Raw genomic sequence first — 26,692 nt, forward strand, 5'->3', positions numbered from 1 at the left:
AAACAAATATATTTAATTAGTCATACACAAAAACACCCAGCCAAATAAAAGCTTAGAATAGTATGGCTTCATTGGTAAATTTTAAAGTTTATTTATTTATTTTGAAAGACACAGACTGCACACGAGTGCACAAATGAGGTCAGAGAAGAGGGAAAGAGAGAATGAATTCCAAGCTGTCAGCACAGAGCCCAACAGGGGGCTCAGGTCTATGGACTGTGAGACCATGACCTGAGACTTAACCAACTAAGCCACCTGGGTGGCCCAGGTGAATATTAACATTAAGGAAAAATTAAGACATCACTGAAGTCTTCTGAAAATAGAATATTTCTTAACTCCTTCTGTCAAGCAGAATTATCAGATACCAAAGCCAGAGAAAGACATTACAAGGAAATTAGACTAGGGAGCCTATGTGGTTTAGTTGCTTGGTCATTGGAGTCTTGATTTCAGCTCATTTCATGATCCAGGGTCTCTGGGATAGAGACCTGCAATGGACTCCACTCTGAGGATGGAGCCTGCTTAAGATTCTCTCTCTCCCTCACACTCTTTCTCTAAAATAAATAAAATAAAAAATAAGAAAAGTACAGACTAATATCCCTGATGAATATTGATATAAAAATCCATAATAAAATATTAGCAAGCCTAATGAAGTAGCATATTAAAAGGATTATACAGCATAATGGGATATCTACCTAAATGGCATATATCCATGGGTTATAAAACATGATGTATAAACAATGGTTATAACAAACCACAGTAACAGGATGACAAAAACATCATTATGATCTCAACTGATTCAGAAAAGTCACTGGACAAAACTCAATACACTTTTGTGGTCAAAACAACTAACCAGGAATAAAATGAATTACAACATAATAAAGTATATATATAAAAAGTGCATAGCTAACTTTGTACTCAATGGGGAAACCTTAAAGCTAACATGAGGATTAAAGCACAGATGGTAGGTGAATAAGTCAGTCATACACACAAATAAATACAATTCTATTTATGAAATGAATTTAAGTAATCATTCTACAAAATGTAGAATGGTGGCTACTAAGGACTGGTACAAGTAGAGAAAGGAGTAATGATTATATAGCTTCAGATTTGCCAAGATGTAACAGTTATGGAGATCAGTTTCACAAAACTATAGATATACTTAACCTACTATAGTTTATACTTGAAAATGGCTAAAACACATTTGTGAGTCCAATGCAATTTTGATATAATAGGTATAGAGTGCATCCAAGATTTTGTACTTGTAACAAGCTTCCAAGTAATTTTGATCGTGGCAATCCCTAGACCAAAATTCAAAACACCAGTGCTCTGAAATATCCAATCTGTAAGATACTGACTGGCCATAATGCTTTTCCTTACATTAACCCTAGAATTTGTGGGGAATAAAAGAAAATTACATAACTAAGTTTCAACTACGGCACCTGGGTGTTTCAGTTGGTTAAGCCTCTGACTTTGGTTCAGGTCACGATCTCAAGGTTTGTGAGTTGGAGCCCCGCACTGGGCTCTGTGCTGACAGCTGACAGCCTGGAGGCTGCTTTTGGATTCTGTGTCTCCTCTCTCTCTGCCCCTCCCATGCTCAGGCTTGGTCTCTCTCTCTCAAAAATAAACATTTCAAAAAATTAAAATGTAAAGTAAACGAGGTTCCAGAGAATAGGGAAGTAAATTATCAAAATAACTGGAGTCACAATTAGCAGCCCAAACAAAATGAGACAACTTCTCACATAATTTTTATGCAACTTCAGACTATGACAATAACCCACCAAAGTTAGTATCTATTAAAGTCCTCCAAACTTGGCACAAAGACAACTGAAGGACAGTCTTTATGGAGTTATAATGAAATTAACTTTAAGTGCTTTAAAACATCACTTCATGCTTGGTTTTTCTGAGAATATTTATGTTAGAAGAAATGAAAATCCCAAAATAACAAATACTCTGTGAAAATAAAACAACAAAGTGAATTTCACTGATAGGCTGATCAAAGAACTCATCAATTAGCTCTGTACTACTCTAAAATATTAGTTGTAAAATCACAGGATTAACAACTGCATCCAAATAACAAAATCAAAAGCAAATTCTGCATTTTGTATTCCACTGTTAAGCAATGGGAAAATAAAAACAGTACATTTTATATTTATTAGATTTAATAAAACTTTTTATGAAAAAGTGTTACCTTAGTACTGAAACAAATAGACTAAACACCGATTAACAAGAAAATATTTTTATTTTTATTTCTGCATGTTATTCTCAAGTACACATTTACAATAGTGTCACACTCTTCTATATGAATTTATCAAGTATTTTACTTTAAGTATTTTACAATGTGTACAGAGGAAGAGACATATAATATTTAATAGGCTATTTCAACAAAACAATAACTTATGTTCTTGTAAAAATCTGTACCTCTTTAAAACATTAAACTGAAACATCCAAACTTGTTTAGCTTTGCTAATCAAATTGTTTTAAGAACTAAAACATCCTGCAACTAATATTGGTACATAACAGTAAGTACAATTTCGTTTTTTCTTTTTAAAGACAAATGTTTTATCATATTCACTTCACCAAATCCTTAAATACCTTTTAAAGGTTTCGATATTGTGCTTAAAAAAACAAAACAAAATAACTGTGTAAGACTTCAGACTATGAGAGCAATATAAAGTATGTAAAGTGTTGTGTTCTTTATCTTCAGTTTATTTTTAAAATATAATTAAATAAGGTTTTTATCTGTATTAATTTTAAAGAATGTTTTAAAATTCTTAAATGTAAACTTTTATTTAAACATTTCCTTTTGTATTACCTCAGGGAAAAAACAAATGCAAGGGAAATTAAAAGATTCTCACACAAAAAAATAAGAATTTTTTAAGTTCAGGACAATGGACACTAAAACTGGGGTGAGACAAATTTGAGGACCAAGAAGGCTTATGGGGTTTCTAAATCCATCCTGTTGCTTGAATGGCATTAGGTTTAAATATGCCTAAGCACTTGATTTAAAAGTAGACTAAATTAATCCAGCCTTCAATACCTCCAAATATTTATATTTCTAACCCTATAAATATAACTTCTGAATATGAATAGTAGTGGCATAGAGAAAAGGCAGAAGGTAAAAACTTTACAGTAAAAGAAGGAAGCACCATAATGAAGTTGCAAGGGAACGATCAAGAGGGGAAAAGTTTTTTTCTATTCTTATATAACGTGCCAGTATGTATGTGCCAATACTCAAGTTAAAAAAAAAAAAAAAAAGTGTTTTCTATTTTTGAAAATTCAGACGAACACAACCAAATTCTAATTAACTGTCTGAAATCATTTTATAGGTTTATGACTCACTGACTGCTTAAAACATGCCAACTGACAAAAAACAAAAGCTGTAAAAGGCTTGGTGCTATTCCGAATAAAGTTTAACATTTTCATTATGTAGTTTAAACACATCTTTAACTTCTAATCAAAGCTAACTTGAATATTAAATCTTTTTCAAGTTTGCTAACTGAAACAGTAAAACAACAACAAAAAACCAGGCTAACCTTGTCAATTTTAATTAGCAGCCATCCTCTGGAGCCATTAATCTTACTCTACATTGTAAAAAGATGTTTCTTTTACATGCTTCTCAACTGAGCACTGAGATTTATGTTTAGATATTCATTTGCTTTTCAGAAGTATGAAGCTAAAATTATATAAAAATATTTTATCTAGAAATACCTTCTCTTTTCAATTACCAAACAGACTTAAAAGAAAATACTTCAGTTTTTAAAAATACCACTGTCCTTAAGTTTCCTTCTAATTCTTGCTTCAAGTTAACTTAATCTGTCTGAATAGCAAGTTTGTAAAATGTTCTTTCATATATCCCTGGATCTTTCATTTTACTGTGCATTTAATACTTTTCATTATACTTAAATTTGGGATTGTGTGTGTAAATATGTAAAACAAGCAACACATAGGCACATATAAAATCTGTAGCACACTTACAGATGCAGTTGCAAAATATCCCATGAACTGGCCTTTATCTCTAAGATTCTAAAACTCAGTAAGTCTCATTTGTAGAACACAAGTATTCCAAAACAAAACTATGTAAAAGCAAAATAACAAACAGGAAAAAGCAAAACCTTTCAACAGCTTTCTAAAAGGGTGCTATGCAGAGAAAAGATGTACGACAGAGAAAGTCACAAGAAAGCCTAGTTTGTTAAATAAAATGAAAATTAAACATAAAACTAGCAAATGTTCTGTATTTAGCAATGCTAGAGACTCAAATGGAAAGTTTCGCTGTCATGTGGTCTGAAAATATTAAGCAAGACAAGGAAATTACTTTCAGGTAATGATTAGACCCAAGAATACAATCTGTTTCTATTTGTAGATGTTTGTATTTAATCTAAAAAATTTATGGGGAAAAATGAGTGAAAATAATTACTTTTTGAATAACCAACTGTGTGTTTTTAATCTGTAAGTGGTCTTAGAAGAGTACCATCAATGTGAATAAATATTTATGAATAGTATAACTTCTAAGACTGAAAAAGTTAAGTACAACATCAGAGATTCATTTTTAAAAGCAACTTCATTGTTGCTACTTTTTGCCACTGAACAAACTGAATAGGATCCAGAACACTCTATTTAGTAAAATGTAAAGAAAAGTTGTCTAGAAGCAATAATTCTATTTGTACACAGCATAAACTGATATACAGTATTGCATGTGAATGAGACTGATTGGCTTTAAAATGAGATTTCTGCTTTAGGGCCAATATCTCCACAAATGTCTGTATAAAGACTATTAGGACAGGCCAACTTCCTTATGATGTCGCATTATGTGCTGGTTCTTTTCTGAAGGTCGTCGGAACCCCTTCTTGCAGTACTCACAACGGTGAGGATAGTCTTTCGTATGAATGGAGATAACATGCCGTTTAAAGCCTGAGGCATCTGTAGTGCTATACTCACAGTACTCACACTGGTACACTTTCCTGCCACTGTGTGTCTTCATGTGCTTTTTAAGCTCATTCTGCTGCCTAAATCCCTTTCTACATCTCTTACACCGAAACGGAAGATCTTTTGTGTGAACTGAGAGAATATGGCGACTTAGAACAAATGGATCTGCAATCTTAAAGTCACAATGTCTACACTGGTGCATTTTTTTACCCTTGTGGGCAGCCACGTGTTTCTTGAGTTCGGAAGGCCTGTGAAAGCCTTTGTCACACATGTCACACTTGTGGGGGTAGTCTTTCGTGTGGACTGAAATTATGTGTCGTTTTAAGTCGCTCGAGTTCGAACTCTTGTGGTCGCAGTGCAAACACTGGTGTGTTTTGCTTTCTTGGTGGATAAGAGCATGTTGCTGCACCTCTTTGGTATCTGAGAAAGTCAGAAGACAGATGTCACACTTGAATGGCATCTCTTTACTATGCTTAGTTTTTACATGCGTTTTCAAGTTAGAAGAGTCTGCAGACCTATATTCGCAGTACTGGCACTGGTACGGCTTCTCCCCAGTATGGATTCGCATGTGCTTCTTGAGCTCTGACGGGTGACGAAAACCTTTACCGCACTCCACACAAATATGAGGAAAGTTCTTGCTGTGGACCGCCAAAAGGTGGCGATTCAATAACCCTTGTTCAGCTGTCTCATATTCACAGAATTTACACTTGTGCATTTTGTTGGCTTTTTCTTTATGCACCATTTTGTGAGTAAACAAAGCCCCAGCATGAGAGAAATGCTTCCCACACTCATCACATTCGATGGCCTTCTCGGCCTTGCTGGTGAGCTTGTGGCTCTCCAGGTGGTTGTGTAAACTTATCTTCTTGTTGGTAGTGTAATCACAGTCAGTACAGTGGTACTTCTTCTTGGTAATGTGTTCGGGATGGTTTTTCATGTGCCTTTTCAAAAAACCTCTTGACTTAAATTTTTTCCCACAAATCATGCAAGGATAGACAGTTAAGGGATGTCCATCAGGGCCAATAATTATTGCTAAGAAAGGAAGAGAAACGAACATGAGTGATCAAACAACGGTTTGTTTTCGTTTCTTCAAGCATTTGAAGTGTGTGTTCTGAACATTATTGGACAAGTACTCCTAAAGGTTAATATTCTTCCCACTGATTTTAAATAAAAGAGGTAACAGCAAACTCCAAAATCTGACCAAAATCTAGGTCAGAAACTTCATTCAGTATATCTGTACCAATCTCACTCCCAGTTTAAAATAGTAAAGCCACATAGATTTGGATATCTACAGATATCACAAAAACATAGTTCAACATTTCAGTTTTATTACTATTATGTCATATTTATACCAACTTAAAGTTTAACCACACCTAATTAAAAAAACTATAATAGGCAAATCAACATATAAGATTTTACTGCAAAGGAACTGTCCAGTATACAGCTGAAATATTTGTCCTGCTCCTCTGTAAAGAAGCCCTGCTTATGCTGACAGAAATAATCTTTAAATTTGTTCATTTAATGTTAAAGAAAATATTTTAGGGATTTATTTTAATTTCTCCTAAAATAACCTGAGAGTTTATTCTGACTCAAAATCTGTTGTTTTTATTCTAGGAAATCATTCATGAATATCACTGAATTCTTAAAATTATATTTTCAAATTTAATAAAGAAAAGCTACATGTGATCTAGCAGCTAAATTGCTATCATTAACACTTCTGTGGATACATACTAGTTTCATTTAAGAGCTCACAGAGCACACTGCACTGTGGAATTTGTGCACCCTCACCTGTTTGGTACTGCCTGGAATCAGGTCTTCTCCTTTTCTTTGGTTTTTGTTTAGCCAGTCTGCCAAGCCCAGCAGACTCATCTATGTGCAAGAGGGCACTTGCAGTGCCATTCCGGTTTTCAATGCCATCAGAATTATTACCTAACAATGTGTATTAAAAAACAAAATTATACAGTATTCTTTATAAAGAATTAGGGATTCTTTATTAACTACAACAGCAAAAAGCCATGATACTCATGAATGACAAATTTCCTATTTAGGTAATGGGCTGTAAGGTCATATTTAAATACAAGAAAATAGGAAAAGCCTAGCTTCCAACTGTTGTAGCATTTTGCACCATGAACTCCCTTGATGATCCTCAAAATTGTGAAGGTATGATCCAGATAAACTCAAGATAATAAACTTCACCTTGAAAGCTTATTTCCTACATAATATAGGCATTAAAGAAACTGATGTTAAAAAAAATTAAAGGTCAAAGGCAGACCAAACAATCGTCCTCTGTCCTTAAATCATTATGTGGTACTTCCTATTTCTGAAACATAGAAACTATTTTTTATAATGAATTTATGTTTAAGAACCATGCAATCCTTCGAACCATTATGTATGTGACTTACCATAAGCTGCTGCCCATGCTATTGGCATGAAGGTTTTGATTTCATTGTCATCCATTTGCTGTTCATGCACAGCAGCTGCTGCTGCTGCTGCTACTGCAGCATCCTCCTCTCCTACTATCACTTCCATATAAACTTCATCAGCAATTTCAGCAACATCTAATTAGAAAATTACAACACTTTAATGACCAAGTTTACAGAGATCAGATGATATTTTGGTTTGAGGAAACCTGGGGGTCAGTCAGCTAAGCGTCTTAACTCTTGATTTTAGCTCAGGTCATGATCTCATGGTTCATGAGTTCAAGCCCCACATCAGGCTAGGCACTGACAGACAGTGCAGAGCCTGCTTAGGATTCTTTCTCCCTCACTGCCCCCTCCCTCCACCTCAAAATTTATTTTGAAATTTTCAAAATTTCTCTGTCTTGCAAATAAATAAATAAATAAACCTAAAAAAAATCAGTTGAATTCAGACAAACAGAAAAGAGGTTCAAATGGTACATACCAACAACATTACTTTCACATACTATATACTCTGTATTTGTTGAATAAACCATTCCTTTCCTGGCTTTCACAATAGTTTGTTTTTTAAGTGACATCCCAAGCAAACATTAACAGTCACTGATGTTCCTTTTTGGTATATAGCAGTACAATAATATCTATAATAGTAGTGTTTATTTTCTTCAAATATTGGTTGCACTTTTAAAAGTACACAAACAAAATTTTCTCCCACAGCAAGTCCACCTACTTACTTAAATCTTCATCTTCTTGCTGAGAGTCATTGACAGTCATATAAACCATCTTTTCCCTTGGTACTCGAATACTGCTATTTTGATCAAGTAATTCAACCTCACGGTCATTCTCAGGCTCACTCTCCACAATGTCTACAGTGCCACCTAACAGAGAAGATGACAATCTGAAAATTTATCTTAAAATTTCAATTCCATCCATTGGACTTACTACATTTTATATACTTTTCCACTGCTACATTGAAATCATTGATTAAAAGTTATCTTCAGAAAAGTTTTCAAATGTACTCAATCTAAACCACCCAAAACTAATCAGGTTAACATGGGTTATCAGGATATGCTGAAGCTTTCCTCTTACCTAAGTCATCCTCTCCAGGGTCAGCTTTAAAAATGTACACCTTGATAACTTCAGGGCAAGTGCCATCCACTTTACAAGGATCGATTTCTGACTCTACATCCATGGTCATTCCAGAGGAAGCATCATGTTCTATTTTGCCAGGATCATCCACTAAGAGAAGAAATACATCATAAATAATAGTAACAGATACTTAATAAATAAAATATTACCATTTTGAAAATCCCTTTTAGATATAAAATCTCTAGGGTTGCCTTGGTGGCTCAATTAAGTGTCCAACTCTTGCTTTCAGGTCAGGTCATAATCTTTCAATTTGTGAGATCAAGCCCCATGTTGGGCTCTGTGCTGACAGCACAGAGTCTGCTTGGATTCTCTTTCTCACAGACAAATAAACATACATTAAAAAAAATGATTATATATACATATACAATATACATCTACAATAGTAGAAAATTCAATAAATACATTTTGTAAATCTTCTAAAAATGGGATGATACTAAGATAATTATTTTATATAAACTAAGCTCCTGGTAACCTAAAAAATTAACAAAGGTAATTAAATTATATGCTTTATCTTTAAATACACTAATATCCATAAGGTAAAACGATTATTATATTCTTAAAGATCATGGAAATAATGTTCTACTAGTAAAAATCAGCAAGTGCTGGTCTTAATACATTTTCTCAGCACTCTCTGTTTTCACTGAATATTACTTGGTCTTATCTGCTTCTTTTAGAATTGTAATTAAAAAAAATCAAAATAGGTTTTTCAGAAAGGTACATTGCAATGATCAATGTAAATTACAATGTCAAACTGTTTAAACATAAAACTACACATACACATACATGTTTTATACACACACATAAAGACACCCACTTGACTTCATAAAACTAGTCTGGGTCATTGCTGACAAATGCAGTAAATGTATACTTAAACATATAGCATTCTCATATAACTTAATGAAAGTAGTCTGTTTTATGTTTTGAAAAAAAAGGTGCCCTATGTACCAATAAAGACACACATGACGCACACAGTGGAGTTTCAGGGGATTTGGAAGAAACATTCCATATTTTAAGCTTCATAAAATAGATAAATACAGTATTATCTTTAGCATTTGGAAAATTAATAAAAGTAAAAAACAGTATCTCAAAGAATCAGACTCTGGATTGCAATAAATACCATAAACATAATTCCCATATAATCTTTTATCCACTGCTATCCAGTTATGGCTATCCTCTTCTACCTTTGGCACAAATGGAAGTTTGGCAAACAGCAATGAATGAAAATTTAGCCAATACAATTCAAATTCTACATAAGCTGAATTTACTGATGTTGAGTGTACTAGAGAAAGACTGAAAAAATGCTCTCTCTGTTCTAGGTACAACTGGCTTAGCTGCCACAGCTGAAGACCAAGCAGAGAACAGAACCAAAGCCCCCCAAAAAATACTGATTTAGTTTTTTTCAATTCACCCATCAAAGGTTCTCATTTTCCTTTCAGTTCCCTTTTTAGTGTTCTAGATTTATTTTATCTTTTTAATTGGGCATTCATTTAATCCATTTGACAATGTTATCACAACTATAAATAAGACTTTGGACTAGGTAAGTACTAGAGATACAAATATGGAAAAGTTATGGACTAAAAATACGTAATCCAACCAGAAATGGAGGTAGATGTAGGAATGGGTGAACTAATTAAGGGTGTTGTATCCAAGTATTGAATCAATAGATTGTACACCTGAAACTGATATTACACTGTATATTAACTAACTAGAATTTAAATAAAATTTTTTTAAAAAGTTACACTATAAAAAAAAGTTTGTAATCCAGTGGGAAAACAGACATTGAATAGATGATTATTTTAAAATGTGAGAATACTATAAGATAACTACGTTTTATCAAGTGATTACTATAAGCACTGTGTGATGCTTACACTAAGTAAAATACCACCAACATTTCACAGTAGAGCAAAGCAAACTCTGCAGTTTAGAAAAGTTTAATGTTTATATGAGGTCATATAGCTAGCAAGTGGCAAAATGAGAATTCAAAACAAAACCTGTAAGAGTTGTAAGTAACCCTAATCAATTTCTGGAGTTTTCAGAAATGTATTCTCTAACATTTGTAAGAGGCAATGGTAAATTGTGATAGTTAATAAATGATTAATTAACTAGATGGTTTCTATTAGCAGAGATCAGATGAATATAAACATGACTCAAGCACAATTCACCTAATGCTGTGGTGACAGTTATGACCATTTAATTTTACACCTTAATTCTTTTTTCTTAAAGTAAGTCTTATGCCAAACATGGAGTTTGAACTCACAAGCCCAAGATTCAACAGTCACATGCTCTACAGACTGGGCCAGCTAGGCACCTTCATCTTAATTTCTTAAACAGTGGCTAACAAAGACAAAAGTTAGATTTTGACATTTTTGAAAGAGATGTGCAAATTCCACATCAAATTCTTTACTATTATTTTATAAAGTTTATTTTGACAGAAGGAGAGAGAACCAGGTGGGAAGGGTCAGAGAAGAGGGAGACAGAGGATCCTAAGCAGGCCCTATACTGACAGCAGAGAGCCTGATGTGAGGCTCGAACTCATGAGCTGTGTGATTGTGACCTGAGCTGGAACTGGACACTTAACCAACTGAGACACCCAAGCATCCCTCACATCAAATTCTTTAAAAGATCTAAAAATCTGTGGTGTCTGGGTGGCTCAGTCCACTGCCTGACTCTTGATTTTGGCTCAGGTCACGGTCTCATGGTTTATGAGTTTGAGCCCTGACTCGGCCTCTGTGCTGACAATGTGGAGCCTGCCTGGAATTATCTCTGCCCTCTACTGCTGGCAATCTCTGTCTCAAGATAAATAAACATCAAAAAAACCACACAAAAATTTCATGTGTCTAATCAAAACTCTTACATAAAATTAATTATATCTAATATTAAGATGAATTTAGTACTTTAAAAGACTACATTAAAAAATGAAAATACATTAACACTTTATCTAATTTAGTTTGTTATTAAAATCAAGAACATCCCATCCCAATACATTCCATGAACAAAACTACTTCAGCATCTAGAAATCTTACAAACACAGAAAGTCCTACTAATGCCCATAGCAATAACAGGACAAGTACAAAGCCAAGGAGGAATACCTGGTTGGTTAAAGTGTTTTAACCACTCTTGGTTAAAGTGTTTTAGTGGGTGCTATATGGAATCAGATTCAAGGAGGCTGAGGATCTATAAAGATGTTAATTTCTTTAAAAAGTTTAGAATGAAAAAAAAAGAACAAAGGAGAGTAGTCAGAATGGATTAGAGGATTAAAGAGACAACTATTTCACCAATAAAAATATGTAATTATGTTCATAATCTGTGAGAGTAGTAAAGTAGTAAGTAGAAGGCTGGAGTTAGAGGACACAGTAATTATGAGGTCCAAGTCTCAGAGGGAATTGGAGATGAAATAAGGAGAAAATATAATTCTTAAGAAATTTGCCTTAAGCATTTAAGAAGAAACACACTATTCCTTTTAACACTGGAGGACAGATCAATAGAAATGTAGTTAGCTTCTTAAGGAAAAGAGAGCAGGAGAGGAAAGCAGGAAAACATCCTGATTGGTTATCTTCAGGTATATATACAGGAGTAAGAGGAGGCAACGACTTTGCCTGAAGAATGACAGACCAAGTTAAGTATTTGAGAAGTGAAAGAGAAAGAGCTGTCCAAGAAGAGCTTTAGGATATGAATATGTACTCTCTGCATTATATATACATAGATACAAAGCTTTCCTAAACCGTATATAACATAAGGTATTTTAGCTATGTTTTATATGGTTTGTGGGCAAAAACAGGCATCATGCCCTTAATTCTAATATTATGTACAGTCTTTTCTTCAATGCTAAATACTTGTTTTTTGACACATCCAGCTGACTGAGCCAAGGTTATTTTCCTAAAGGTGGCTTTGGAATGTCAAACTGAGAGAGCATTAGGACAGAGATCTCAGGAAACTATTTAGGATAGTTCTGAATAAATCTACAACTTCTCTAAAGTACTAATCTTTTGGGGAAGTTGGCCTCTATCAGAAGGTTTGTAAAAAGTGATTCTAAGCAGGTACTGAAAAATCTAATGCCTTATGTATAGATGATCACATAAAATGTTCTTAAATGTTAATTTCTGGGTAGTCATAAAATTAAACTCTTTAAAAACAGACTACCTAATGACTGTGGAGCTTGAAAAATGTCATGTATTTAACCTGCAATTATAAAAGATCTTTCTGTTATCATTTTTTAGTATTCAGTTTTTTTTGGTTTTTTTGGAGAGAACAAGCAGGGGACAGGGAGAAAGAGGGGCACAGAGATCTGAAGCAGGCTCTGCGCCAACATCAGCAAACCCAATGGGGGGCTGAATATCACGAACTGCAAGATGATGACCTGAGCTACAGTTGGACTCTTAATCGATGGAACCACCCAGGTGCTCCTGGTGCTTCTACTATGCTTTAAAAAGTGTATCAAAAAAAAAAAAAAAATCCAATGTCAGATCTACCTGAGAACAGCAAAGCTATTCCTAAATGAATTATTACAAAAGCAACTTATTAAAAAAATCCCACACACCTTAAGTGTTCTATTATCATGTAAAATCTCACTGTGGTTTTAAAACTGCTATTAAAATTTAAAAACAAAGAAGGCTTGAATAAATATCTTCAGACAGCAGTAAATTATTTCTATATAATTGTCTTTTTAAAAAATGTGGTTTCTCTAAATTTCTGGAAAAGACTGCTTCTAATAATAGTCACCATTTTGCATGATATCTTACAATTTCTTCAACACTTGTATTTTATTTCACTTTTTCCAAATAAAGAAAAATTTGGGGGTAGTATGTGATTTGCCTCAAGTTCACTGAGCTGGCAAGTTAAATGTAAGGGGAAGGAATGAAAAAGATAGTCTTCAAAACTCAGATTTTCATTTCATTTTTAGTTGGTTTTATTTATCTCACTTTTCTAAGTTTCTAGAGAACTGACTACAATGCTGCAAGAGGAAAAAAGGATGCTGCAACTGTATTCTGTCTAATTAATCTTATAAATAGAGAAATCTTTTATCATTCTCATGTTCTTATTACTGATGGCTTGCCTAAAAACAAATGCAGGTTGCTATTCAGGTTTATCAACTACAGCCTATCCCAATGAACATAACAATTGTCTACTGATTTCCCTTTCCCCAGATTTCTCACAAGATATTTGTCAGCTTTCATAAACCAAAGATCCTAGCAACTAAGAACACTCAAACTGCCTTCTGCCTTTATAATCATTATTCTCTCCCAATACCCACAACCCCACCAGAACATTCCAACTGTCCTAATTTTAAGCAATTCTCATGCATACTCAGCTTCACTTTAAAGAAACCTTAGTTTTTGTAGACAAGATACATCTTATTGTGATCAAATCCTATTATTACCCAAAACTATCAATAAAATCTGTAAGAATACTATTGATATTTTTTCTTGTTAAAGTATGTTTATTTATTTTGAGAGAATGCACAAGAGGGGCAGGCAGAAAGGCTCTGTCAGTGCAGAGCCTGATGAAGTGCTTGACCTCATAAACCCCCGAGGTTCAAATAGCCATCTGAAAGTGTGAATGATTAACTCATTCAGGTTTTGATTTGCATCCCCAAAATGTCTAATGATGTTGAACATCTTTCATGTGCTTATTTTCTTCTTTGGAGAAATGTCTATTCAAGTCTATACCCCTTTTTAATTGGACTGCTATTTATTATTGAATTGCAGATATTCTTTATATGTTCTGGTTCCTTAGGTACCAGGTCCTTAGGTATATGCTTTTCAAATATTTCCTTCCATTCTCTGTTATCTTTTCACTTTCTTGACAGTTTCTGGTAAAAACATTTTCAAACTTGATGAATACATGCATTTTTTTTCTTGTGCTTCTCTTTTGTTTTAAGATGTTTTCAATTTTAACTCCTACAGAGGTCTTCAATTTTTGTGGGTGTGTGTGCAGTTTATTTTAAAGTATATTCATTTATTTTGAGAGAGAGAGAGAGAGAGAGAGAGAGAGAGAGATGTGTCAGCAGGGGAGAGACAGAGAGAGAGGAACAAAGAGAATCCCAAGCAGGCTCTGAGATGTCAGCATGAACCTGATGCAAGGTTGAACTCACAAACTGTGAGATCATGACCTGAGATGAAAACAAGAATTGGCTGCTTAACTGACTGAGTCACCCAGGAGTCCCCAGTTTATTGTAATTTCAAAGTCCAGAATTTCTATTTATTTTAAAACTTCTCTTTATTGGGGCACCTCGGTGGCTTAGTCAGTTCGATTTCAACTCAGGTCATGATTTCACAGTTTGTGAGTCTGAACCCATGTAGGGTAGTGCTTGGAGTCTGGAGCCTCCTTCAGATTCTGTGTCTCCCTCTCTTTCTGCCCCTACCCAACTTGTGCTCACTCTCAAAAATAAACATTAAAAAACAATAAAAGAGAATTTCTCTTTATTGATATTCTCTATTTTGTGAGATATCATTCTCACACTTTCCTTTAGTTCTTTACAAATGGTTTTCCTTAGTTTTTTGAACAAATTTAAACAGGTGATTTAAAACCTTTGTTATTAAGCTATCTGGTTTTCCTCATAATAAGTTCCTACTTATAATTATACCTTTTTCCTTTTTCCTGTGTTTCTACTGCAATTTTTGTTTCTTTGCATGTCTCATAATTTTTGTTGAAAATTAGATGTTTTAAAAAATATAATGTGACAACTCTTGAAATCAAATTCTCCATAACAATTTAATTGCTATCTCCTTTTACTGCCTTGTAATATGTCCTTTAAAATATTATAGGTCAGGGGCGCCTGGGTGGCGCAGTCGGTTAAGCATCCGACTTCAGCCAAGTCATGATCTCGAGGTCTGTGAGTTCGAGCCCCGCGTCAGGCTCTGGGCTGATGGCTCAGAGCCTGGAGCCTGTTTCCGATTCTGTGTCTCCCTCTCTCTCTGCCCCTCCCCCGTTCATGCTCTGTCTCTCTGTGTCCCAAAAATAAACATTGAAAAAAATAAATAAATAAAATATTATAGAGCAGCTTTAATAATTTCTAATTTAGAAAAAATTCTTTAATTTTTTTTTTTTTTAATTTTAGTGAGAGGGAAGGGGGGAAGGGCAGAGGGAGAGAGAGAAAATCTTAAGCAGGCTCCACACTGATTGTGGAGCCAGACCCCACAACTATGAGATTATGACCTAGGCCAAAAGGAGTCTAATGCTGAAATAACTAGGACACCCAAATGCCCTTCCGCTTTCATATTTTCGAAATATATTTTAGAGTTCTTACATAAAAAGACATCAATTCTAGTCTAATAAAAAACCTCTTTCTTAATTTATCAAGACAAACTTTAAAAAATGTAAAGATCTTTTCCCTAAAATATCCTTATTTACATTTAAAATATATTTCCTGGTGTATACTTATTTTTAAAATTCCAAAATTTTATGGCCATCTAGGTGAGTTGAGCATCCAACTTCAGCTCAGGTCATGATCTCACAGTTTGTGAGTTCAAGCCCTGGGTCATGCTCTTTGCTGACAGCTCAGAGCCTGGAGCCTGCTTCAGATTCTGTGTCTTCTCTCTCTGCCCGCGCCCCCCCGCACCCTCCTGCCCTCGTGTGCTCTCTCTCTCTCAAAAATAAATGTAAAAAAAAATTAAATTAAATTAAAATTCCAAAATTTTAGCCTGTATTCTACCAGATTAAAAAAAAATTAGATAGGGGCGCCTGGGTGGCGCAGTCGGTTGAGCGTCCGACTTCAGCCAGGTCACGATCTCGCGGTCCGTGAGTTCGAGCCCCGCGTCGGGCTCTGGGCTGATGGCTCAGAGCCTGGAGCCTGTTTCCAATTCTGTGTCTCCCTCTCTCTCTGCCCCTCCCCCGTTCATGCTCTGTCTCTCTCTGTCCCAAAAATAAATAAAAAAACATTGAAAAAAAAATTAAAAAAAAAATTAGATAGACAAATAAAAAAATTAAAAAAAAAAAAAAGGATTACCTGGTAGGCAGCTTCCAATAATAAATTATATATATATTGAATAACTAGCCATAGAATAAGAGAAATTAAGTACACACATGAAAAAATATAAAATACGTGAAAAACGTATTTTACTATCTCTTCTGTTTTAGGCAGAAAAACAGAAAAATCAGAGACACCTACCAGAAGATCTACTAACAGAATTAGGAGATCTACTATATAAGCAAAAATATATCTAATTATGTTCTCGTTGGTAAAGAAGTTAATCCAATCAAGAAAGCCAGTATCCCATAAGAAGCAGTGAACAGTATAAAACCAAAGATATTAAATCTCTAATCAATCTAAAAGTCTGCATAAATTAGTTGTTTACATTATGTATTTGACTACTTTATTTCAAGACATTATACTCATAGAGTTCCAAAGTCAATAGTAAATTTGTTTTTTAAAATATGATCATTACTTTGCTGGAAAACAGTATTGGTATGAAGAAGGTTAAGTGCAGACGTGACTGCACAATAAAGACAATAGATTTTTTTGAAGCTCAAATCCTTTGAAGGTTCAATGGTGAAACTGATACATTGTTCATGATTTCACATAGTTCATTCTTTCCAGCCTTTATTTTTCTCATCTTTGTATTCCATTCTCACAGAGAAATAACTCCTTACTTTTACCATTTTAGCTTTCTTATTTATGGCTTATGTTAACAAGATCCAACCTAAAACAATAATGCACATAGACTTACGACACTTATGTTGAAAATTCTCAAGTTAAGTTTTAAGTGAAGAAAATATCATTGTGATATATAATGGAAAAGAAAGGCTTCAAAAATATCTCTGACAATCACTGTACATAAACACTTACAGGAAATCATAAGGTAGTCTTCACAGTTGCTTTTGTCATCATCTTGCTGGTCCACAGGGATCCCATTGGCATCTATGACTGCTTCAGAGGCACAATCTGCTACTAATACTTCTTCTGAAACAATGTCCGTTGTCAGAGGATCAGTGATGATTTCTGCTTCTACTACACTATCATGAACCGTATGTTCAACATGTCCAACATCAGACACATGTATAGATTCACTTGTTAAGACATGTTCTGGCATAGACATTGAAGCTGAAGTTAGGTCAGAAGCTAAAACATCATCTGGGACCGTACAATGTGCTACAGAAACTTCTTCAGTTACATCTGAGCCTAGCACTTGCTCAGGAATGATGACATTTTCAGATACATCTGCTTCTTCTAAGACATCTGAACACTGAACATCCTCAATAACAACATCCTCAATAACATCTTGGATTACAACTGAGTCTGGGTCATCAGGAACAAAGTTATGTACAGTTATATCAGAATCCACAACATCTGAAACAAAAACAGTTTCTTGAACTTCCACAACAATCTGATCACCATCCATGTGCGTAGTAGCATCAGTTCCTTCAAAAAACAAAAATTAAAATGACAAATTTCAGGCATGCATGCATGACTGTAAAATGATACAAATGTTAATTTCTACCAGAAAACAGAATATATCCTCAGTTTTCTCAAACTTTAAAACAGATTAAGGAAATAAAGAATTTATTGTTGATTCATATAACAAATACAAATTAACATAAGAACTGCTTTTACTCAACTCTAATAAATTAATAAGTAAAGAAATGTAAGGAAACATAAAACATGGGGCAGTTGTCAAAGAAAAGTATTTTAGAACATCATTAACACAAAAAGATTTTAGGAAAAAAATCTTAAGGGATAATTGTAAACATTAAAGAGGCTAACATAAATCCAGAAAACAAACCATTTTCCTTTTGTATCTGTTCCATTTCTTTTCATTTTTTTCCACAATTCTTTAAATATATTAGTTTTCTTAACTTGTCAACACTACTACACATTTGTTTTCTTTTTTTTCTTATACTCTTTAGAATCAACCACTCTATTCTGGTGTAATGTTCCAAAAGTACTCTGCATATGTGACTGGAAATTCACTCATTAAACTGAATTTAGGCTAGAAAACGATTGGAGCATAAATGAAAAGAGAGAGAGAAGCCTACAGATAGGTAAACACAACTGATTACGGACCTCTGTGGATAGATAAAGATGAATAAAACTGAAGCTACTCTGGAGCATGGAGAGTGAATGTGGAGGCAGGATTTAGAATTTCACAAGGGGTACTCAGCCTCTGGCTAGCCTCCTCCAATTACCCACACTCCAGTATCCAAGGTAGTTCCACAGATTGTTAGAAACCCTATGTTAGTCCACTCTGTAGTTAAATAATAAAGGTACAGGAGTGAAATAATTGCAGCCCAGTGAGATTAAATGACTTCACCAAGATCACACAATTGTTTGCATAGAATATGGTGCTCAGTTAAGTATCACTTTGAATGAATAAGATGAGTGAGACAGAAATAAGATATCCTTACCAAAACTGTAACATGAAATAAAATACAACAAAACTGTTATCTTGGCTCCTGGTCCTTAGAACAAATATGCTACTCAGTTAGCTAGCTACTGCTCCTGGCTATGACTCAGAACAGTTGAGTTTAAGAATGTGACTCACACAGTGACTGTGTCTCACTGACTAGGCCATCAGAGAAATACAGAGATTATTCAAACAAAAAAGATCAATAAAGGCCAAAAAAATAGTGCAACCTGCAGGAAGTCTTTACAGTCAGTTAACGCCAATTTGAATTACACATAGAAATAATGAGAAAATGTTTTCTTTCATTTCTGTAGAATTTCCATTAAATGCTTTATTTTCATTTATCTTTGGTGTGTAATAATTCGCATCAAACAATATGTTACTCTAATTTCATGTTAAAGACATAAACATAAAAGCACTTAAAGGCAAGAGCACTGCTTACAAGACCTAAGTCAGAGAGACACGTTTAGAACTTCCTCATTTTGTGACCTTAGGCAAGTCATTTAACCTCTGAGTTTCAGTTTCCTGTCAGTAAAATGAGGACAGTAGTATCTGCCATGCATACCTCACAGGACTGTTGTGATGATCAAAATGGGAATGTATGTGAAGTGTTCTGAAAAACTGTAATGAGAGGTTTCATTATTATTAGGACATGAAAACAGAGGCCCTGGCAGATTAAGTGACTTGCTCAAAGATGAATGAAAACTATTAGTGTTAATTATGAGGGCTAAAATGCAAACAGTCCTTCAATCTACCACTTACTCCATGACCCAAGATTACTGTGGTAAAATTAAGCTGGTAAATACTGTTTTTCTCCAAAAAACTTACAGTTTCTCTATTAAACACATTAATTATACTTCACTAGGTTCAAATGAAGAAAGAGTTAACTTTGCATTTACCATCATCAAAGGGACACTACCAAGCATAAGTCAAAACACTACCCCAAACTGTCTGACACACACACACCCCACAGGATTTAGAAAGCACACTTAACCTTCGTATTTCTTGGTAAAGTTACTATTTCTTCTTTTTTTTTTTTTTTTTTTTAATTTTTTTTTCAACGTTTATTTATTTTTGGGACAGAGAGAGACAGAGCATGAACGGGGGAGGGGCAGAGAGAGAGGGACACAGAATCGGAAACAGGCTCCAGGCTCTGAGCCATCAGCCCAGCGCCTGACGCGGGGCTCGAACTCCCGGACCGCGAGATCGTGACCTGGCTGAAGTCGGACGCTCAACCGACTGCGCCACCCAGGCGCCCCTATTTCTTCTTTAATATATAGCAAATATGATCACATAAAACTGAATGATTAAAATTTTAATTAGTAAGAGTAGGTAACAGAAAGCAATTTTATATTATAAAATCTAGTGCAATGCTTTTCAATATTATTTACTTAGAACCTTGGGTAATCTGGTTACCCATTTTTTTCCCACTATTAAAACTTCATGAATATAATTTTCCTTGTGCAGTTGAAGAAATAAGCAAGACTCTATATGCCTGATGCATAAGGTTCCTTGAGAATCCTCCTGATAAACAGGGCTGTGAAAGTGGGAAAATGTCAAAATGCAGAGGACCTTTATACCTTATCTTCTGGGCAATGAAAAAGTGCAATGATATGCTCCAGGTGTTACGCTAGGATGAGTATACTATTGGGGTGGTAAATAAAAGAAGGAAACTGAGAGTGAGGAAAACAGTTTTTAATATTATAAGTTTAAACGAGGTAACAGGACCTGGGTGAAGTGGTAGAAACTGGTAAGAGCAGTGGTTAAGTGGAAGGCAGACTTCCTAGCCTATCCACTTCACTGAACCCACCCCTGCAAGATGTCCACATTCCAATTACTGGAACTATGAATATGTTACAATATAGTCCTGTAAGGACTTTGCAGATGTAACTAAGGTCATAAAACTTACACTAAAACTTTTAAGTGGGTCCAATCTGATCACATGAACACTTAAAGCAGAATTTTTCCCAAGTGGCATTAGAGAGTAAAGTGGAATTTTAAGTTTGAGAGACTCAATTCAATGTTGCTGCATGGGCCACATGGAAAGCATGACAAGGAACACAAGCAGACACAAGGAGGAAAGATGTCCCCTCAGCTGAAAGCTACCAAGGAAATGAGGACTTCAGTCCCACAGGTGAAAGGAAGTAAACTGATTCCCAGTTAGCTTGGAATGAGAACCATCCCCAGAGTCCCAGAAAGGAACAACACCCCATTGACACCTTTATTTCAGCCATATGAAATCCAAAGCAGAAAGCCCAGTCATGCCATGATAGATTTCTGACCCACAGAAACAGAGAAACAATGAATTTTATTGATTTAAACTGCTAAATTTAACTTTGGCATTGTAATTGAAATAAATCAGATTTGGTAGAGAGTAAAGTGCTGCTATACAATAGCTACAATTGTTAAGTGGCTCTGGAATGCAGTATTCCCTTGAACAGACTACTGGGAAAATTATGGATGTTAACAATCCATGCTACTGAGAACTCAGAAAGAAGAAATGAACACTGTAGACTCAGAGAATACCTAAGTCACCATATACTGACTGTTAATGGAAATCCCCATTTTAAGAACTTTGCCAGTAGTGGTTAAAAGGAAGAAACAGGTTACTGGAAACTGAAAGAAGTAATATTTTTGTTAAACACTGACACAGAGCTTAGCAAAACTGTATGCTGCAGTTATGTGGGAAGCATAACTTGTGAACTCAGATATTTAGCTGAGATTTCAGCAGAGCGCTGAAGATGTGACCTGGTTTCTTCTATTGCTTATAGTAAAAAAAAAAAAAAAAAAAAGATAAGTTGAGAGAAGAAACAATAAGCAAAAAGGTAGCATGATTTAATAATCTGGCAAATTCTCAGCCTATAGAGATGACAAAAGAAAAAGAAAAAATTAAATTAAAAAAATTAAATTTTCAGAAAGAAAGTTCTAGAGAAACAGTAGTCTAATGATTCTAGATCTCCTCTTTGAAGATCAACAGATGTGAAAAGTGAGTCATTTCATGTCTTTCTGAGGCCATTAATTGTGTGCCTCACAAAATCCCTCAATCAAACTAAGGTACTTCTAAGGAGCTTAAAAGCAGTATCCCTCAGCCATTTCTAGGAAGTCAAAAAGAAATGTAGTATTTCTGAAAGGTATGTAAAGGGAATCACTTGTCTAATGAAGGAAATTCTCATGACCCAGGAGATGCACAAAACTCTTAAAAAAAATTTTATACCACCAGAAACAACACGATCTTGAATGCCTTAAATGCTAACTTGGACTGAAAGGCATGGAGACAGTGTTAAGAACTGCTGGACTCCCAAAGTCTAGGTGCAGGGAGCAAGCTAATAAGAACACCTGCTATCACTGATGATAGGGAAAAACAAAAACAAACAAAAAAAAACCAACAAAAACCAAAGATGACTCAGAGCAGGGAGCCATCAACCATGAAGATTATTCCCAGGGCTTGGGAACTAATGGAGTTTACCCAATTGTATTTCAAAACTTCTTTAGACTACAGACTCCATTTACTTTCCTTTTAATTCTGTTGTAACCAGAATATTAAAAACTGCACTACCACTCATAATGGGAGTAGATAGCTTGTTGCTTAGCTTCACAAGTCCACTGGTAAAGAAAACTTTGCGCCCCAGAAGTACTTAATGAACCACTCCTCAAGTATTATCGGCCCCTGATTTAGATGCTATGAAAATTTCTGAGCTGTTCAATTCCTTTTGATAAATATTTAATATGTAAATATTAAACAACACACTACTACACAAGCAATGGGCCAAGGAAGGAATCAGATGGCAAATCAAAGTCTCAAAATAAAAGAAAAAAACCTGCTATATTCTAAAACAACGGGGATGCAGCTGAGCTGCTTAATTTCAGATGAGAATTTGGAATGTTAAATCTGAGTATCTCAGAAGAAAGTGTTAAATTTTATTGTGGGGGGAACAAAGAAGTTTGGGGGCAGAATGGTCTCCCAAAGAAAGATATTCACACCCAAATCCCTGGATCTTCAAATAGATTATGTGACACAGTAAAAGAAACCTTGAATATATAATTAGGGTTACGGATAGAAGGTCAATTATACTGGATAAGCTGCCGGCTGGAGTCAGATGATACATGATGAACGGAATGTCAAAAAAAATCAAAGCATGAGAAGGACTCAACTCACTGTTGCTAAAGGAAATGACATGTAAAGCATGAGAGGGAATGTGGGCAGCCTCAAGAAACAAAAAAATGGTCCAGGCTAATAATAGTTCATAAGAAAAGAAGACAAGTATAGGGAACTAAATCTGGCCAAAAGTTTGAATGTTCATGAAGGAAGATTCTCTCTCAGAGGCTCCAGAAAGAACGCAGCCTGCTAAAACCTTGATTTGTACAAATTTTGTACTGGTACAAAATTCTGTACCAGTTGAGCTATACTACTTTGTAAAAGCACTTATAATCTTCAAAATTGTAAGGTAACAAATTGGCACGGTTTTAGTCACCAAATTTGTGGAAATATATTGTTGCAACAATACAAAACTAATTACAAGCAGAAATAGTCATGAAAAACTTCCAAAGGAAGAACTGATAGGATTAATGGTGTAACTAGGGAAAATGAGAATAACGGGACAACACGCATTTTTGATATTAATGGGGTATTGACAAGATTATGAGCTGGCTGGGAGACTCTGAAAGGATGGAAGATCCTTAATAATGAATCAGTGTTAAGATCTAGCAACTTATCCTCTTGATAAGCAAACTCCAAATTTGGGAAGTGGAACAACCCAAGAATTAGATATACCTATTCCATCGAAAAAAGAGTTTGGCTCTTGTGGCTGCAATTCAAGTTCATCTTCATCCATGGCCTTTGATTCTCATTAGTCACAGCTCCTAAGCCAGGAAATAAAGTACACCAAATATTAATTATATCACATACTTAAAATGTCATCATGATCTTCACATTTCTGAAATGTTCAAATTTAATTTATCAAACCCTATCAAATATAATAAAAGGGAACATCTGATTTATACTGATGTATGAGCAGCTGTATCATTTAATGGGTGAAAAGGAGTTAAACAAGTTAACTGTGTTTGGGAATTTTTGTTTTAATTACAGTATTACTTACATAAAGAACATATATCTTGAGTGTTCTGCTTAATAATTTATATATATAAATGTTTATACTTTTAAGTATATATTTAAACTTATAGTAACATTATTCAGATCACAATACACAACATTTCTTATACCCCAGATGACTCCCTCTTGCCTCTTCTCTACCAGCAATCCAATGACTCTTTCATGTTCACCTTAACACAATTTGTATTGGGGAGTTTCAGCAAGATTTTACTACACCTTTTAATGTAATGTAGTCTGCAATCTTCCTTCCTAGATTATAAAATGATAGAAATTCAAAAATCATTAACAATGGTAAACACTCTTTGGACATTTCTGTGTATCTTATAAGTGACCTATCTTAACTGACCTTCTGACTGCAGAAATAATTCTCACAGTGTATTTAGGTTCTCCAGGCCACAGGTGAATTGGTACCAGCTACAAAAGGTAAAAAATAAATTCATCTTTGAACAAAGTAAAATGAAGGTACCTTCTATATAAGATACCTAAAACCATAAGACTTGTGTGCATATGCTCTTTCCCTCTCTTTCCCCCACCCCTCTCTTCCTGTCTCTTTTCTTCTCTCTCTCTCTCTCTCTCAAAAAAAAGACAGAGTTGAAGAAGGTTATTTACCAAGTTTGCCTTGGGATAGACAGGATAAACAGCCAGTCCCCCCCCCCCCCACAAAGGAAAAAAGGGAAATATACAGGGCTAAAAAGCAAGTGCATTAAAGGAGTGAGAAAGGGAGAATTACCAGGGGCCATGATTTACTTATGTTACAAGTACTATGTAAGCCTCTTTTATGTACATAAAAATAAATAAACATTACATATATATTATATAAATATATATCATTATTTAAACAAATATAAACATATAAGTGTTTATATAAACATATAAAAATATGTGTGTGTCTGTCTAATGTTTATTTTTGAAAGAGAGAGGCAGAGTACAAACAGGGGAGGGGTAGAGAGAGGGAGACATAGAATTTGAAGCAGGTTCCAGGCTCTGAGCTGTCAGCAAAGAGCGCAACATGGGCTCGAACCCACAAACTGCGATATCATGATCTGAGCCGAAGTCAGACGCTTAACTGACTGAGCCACCCAGTTGTCCCACAACTACTAAGCTTCTTAATTGGCTTTCCAATCTCCACTTTCTCACTTTCTAATTCACCTTCAAAAATGCTATTAGATACAGTTTCTAATCTTTATAATTTTTGCTGATGGTATACAAAATGTATGCCTATTCGAACTCCAAGTAATGCAGCTTATTGGTGATAATTTCTTATTTTCTGTATGCTTCATGCTTTCTCATTTGGGGCCTTGATCCTGGAGACATAGCTTCCTCCTGAGCTGGCTAAACCCTACAGAGAACAAATGTCTCCCCTCTAAGTACACTGTCATAATACAAACCAACCAATCAGACCCATATCCCCAAACTTTAATCTACATACCAATCCAACATTCCCCATACCATAAAATACCCCAAGGAAATTATTAAAACTGGCCAATCCTAACCCACCAAATATACCACATCTTGTCTTCCTTCCTAATATAGGCTTCCAGGCCATGCTGTCTCCTCTCCTCCTCTGATCCTTCCCCATGTGGCCCTTCATGGAATGACATGACTCATTCTCCTTTTCATGTCTGTCAGTATAGTATAAACTTTCTTCAAGACAAATATTTTTGTATTTGATACTTAACCTATATAATTAAAACAAAACCTTGGCACAAGAACAGACTCTCAGGTCAATGGAACAGAATAGAGAACCCAGAAATGGACCCATAAACGTATGGCCAACTAATCTTTGAGGAAAAGACCATCAAATGGAATAAAGAGAGTGTCCTCAGCAAGTGTTGCTGGGAAAACTGGAAGTGACCTGCAGAGAAATAAACCTGGACTACTTTCTTACACCATATACAAAAATAAACTCAAAATGGATGAAAGACCTAAATGTAAGACAGGAAGCCATCAAAACTGTGGAGGAGAAAGCAGGCAAAAACCTCTTTGATCTCAGACGCAGTAACTTCTTACTGAACACGTCTCCAGAGGCAAGGGAAACAAAAGCAAAAATGAACTACTGGGAACTCATCAAAATAAAAAGCTTCTGCACAGAGAAGGAAACAATCAGCAAAACTAAAAGGCAATGGACAGAATGGGAGAAGACATTTGCAAATGACATATCAGATAAACAGTTAGTTCCAAAATCTATAAAGAACTTACCAAACTCAACACCCTCCCCCACCAAAAATATAAATAATCCAGTGAAGAAATGGGCAAAAGACATAGACACTTTTCCAAAGAAGACATCCTGATGTCCAACTGACACATGAAAAGATGCTCAACATCACTCATCATCAGGGAAATACAAATCAAAACCACAATGAGATACCACATCACACCTGTCAGAATGGCTAACATTAACAACTCAGGCAACAGCAGATGTTGGCGAGGATGCGGAGACAGGATCTCTTTTGCATTGTTGGTGGGAATGCCAGCTGGTGCAGCCACTCTGGAAAACAGTATGGAGGTTCCTCAAAAAACTAAAAATGGAACTACCCTACGACCCAGGAATTGCACTAGTAGGCATTTATCCACATGGTACAGGTGTGCTGTTTCGAAGGGACACATAAACCCCCATGTTTATAGCAGCACTATCAACAGTAGCCAAAGTACAGAAAGAGCCCAAATGGCCATCAATGGATGAATGGATAAAGAAGATGTGGTGTGTGTGCGTGTACACACACACACACACACACACACACACACACACACACACACACACA

At 35.1% G+C, this 26,692-nt stretch overlaps 1 protein-coding gene across 7 annotated transcripts in view; it reads right to left on the reverse strand.

Moving 5' to 3' along the window:
- Positions 1-3,305: 3,305 nt before the first annotated feature.
- LOC121024737 (zinc finger X-chromosomal protein) overlaps positions 3,306-26,692 on the reverse strand; it is a 56,644-nt gene continuing 33,257 nt past the window's right edge. For 2 of the 7 annotated variants that reach the window (XM_040466949.1, XM_040466948.1), the window contains 8 exons: positions 24,277-24,344; positions 23,592-23,680; positions 17,266-17,838; positions 8,421-8,570; positions 8,066-8,209; positions 7,320-7,475; positions 6,706-6,846; positions 4,408-5,949 (listed from right to left, as the gene is read on the reverse strand). In XM_040466949.1, the coding sequence (XP_040322883.1) occupies positions 4,769-5,949; positions 6,706-6,846; positions 7,320-7,475; positions 8,066-8,209; positions 8,421-8,570; positions 17,266-17,838; positions 23,592-23,652 (2,406 nt within the window). In that variant the 5' untranslated portion in view covers positions 23,653-23,680; positions 24,277-24,344 and the 3' untranslated portion in view covers positions 4,408-4,768. Of the gene's footprint in view, positions 5,950-6,705; positions 6,847-7,319; positions 7,476-8,065; positions 8,210-8,420; positions 8,571-17,265; positions 17,839-19,385; positions 19,442-23,591; positions 24,345-26,692 lie in introns of those variants that run through there. The other 5 variants (XM_040466951.1, XM_040466953.1, XM_040466950.1 and 2 more) reach the window with 4 other exon arrangements.

Source organism: Herpailurus yagouaroundi, unplaced genomic scaffold (genome assembly GCF_014898765.1).
Source record: "Herpailurus yagouaroundi ecotype Mexico unplaced genomic scaffold, PumYag 67050, whole genome shotgun sequence".
NCBI classification, from domain to species: domain Eukaryota; kingdom Metazoa; phylum Chordata; class Mammalia; order Carnivora; family Felidae; genus Herpailurus; species Herpailurus yagouaroundi.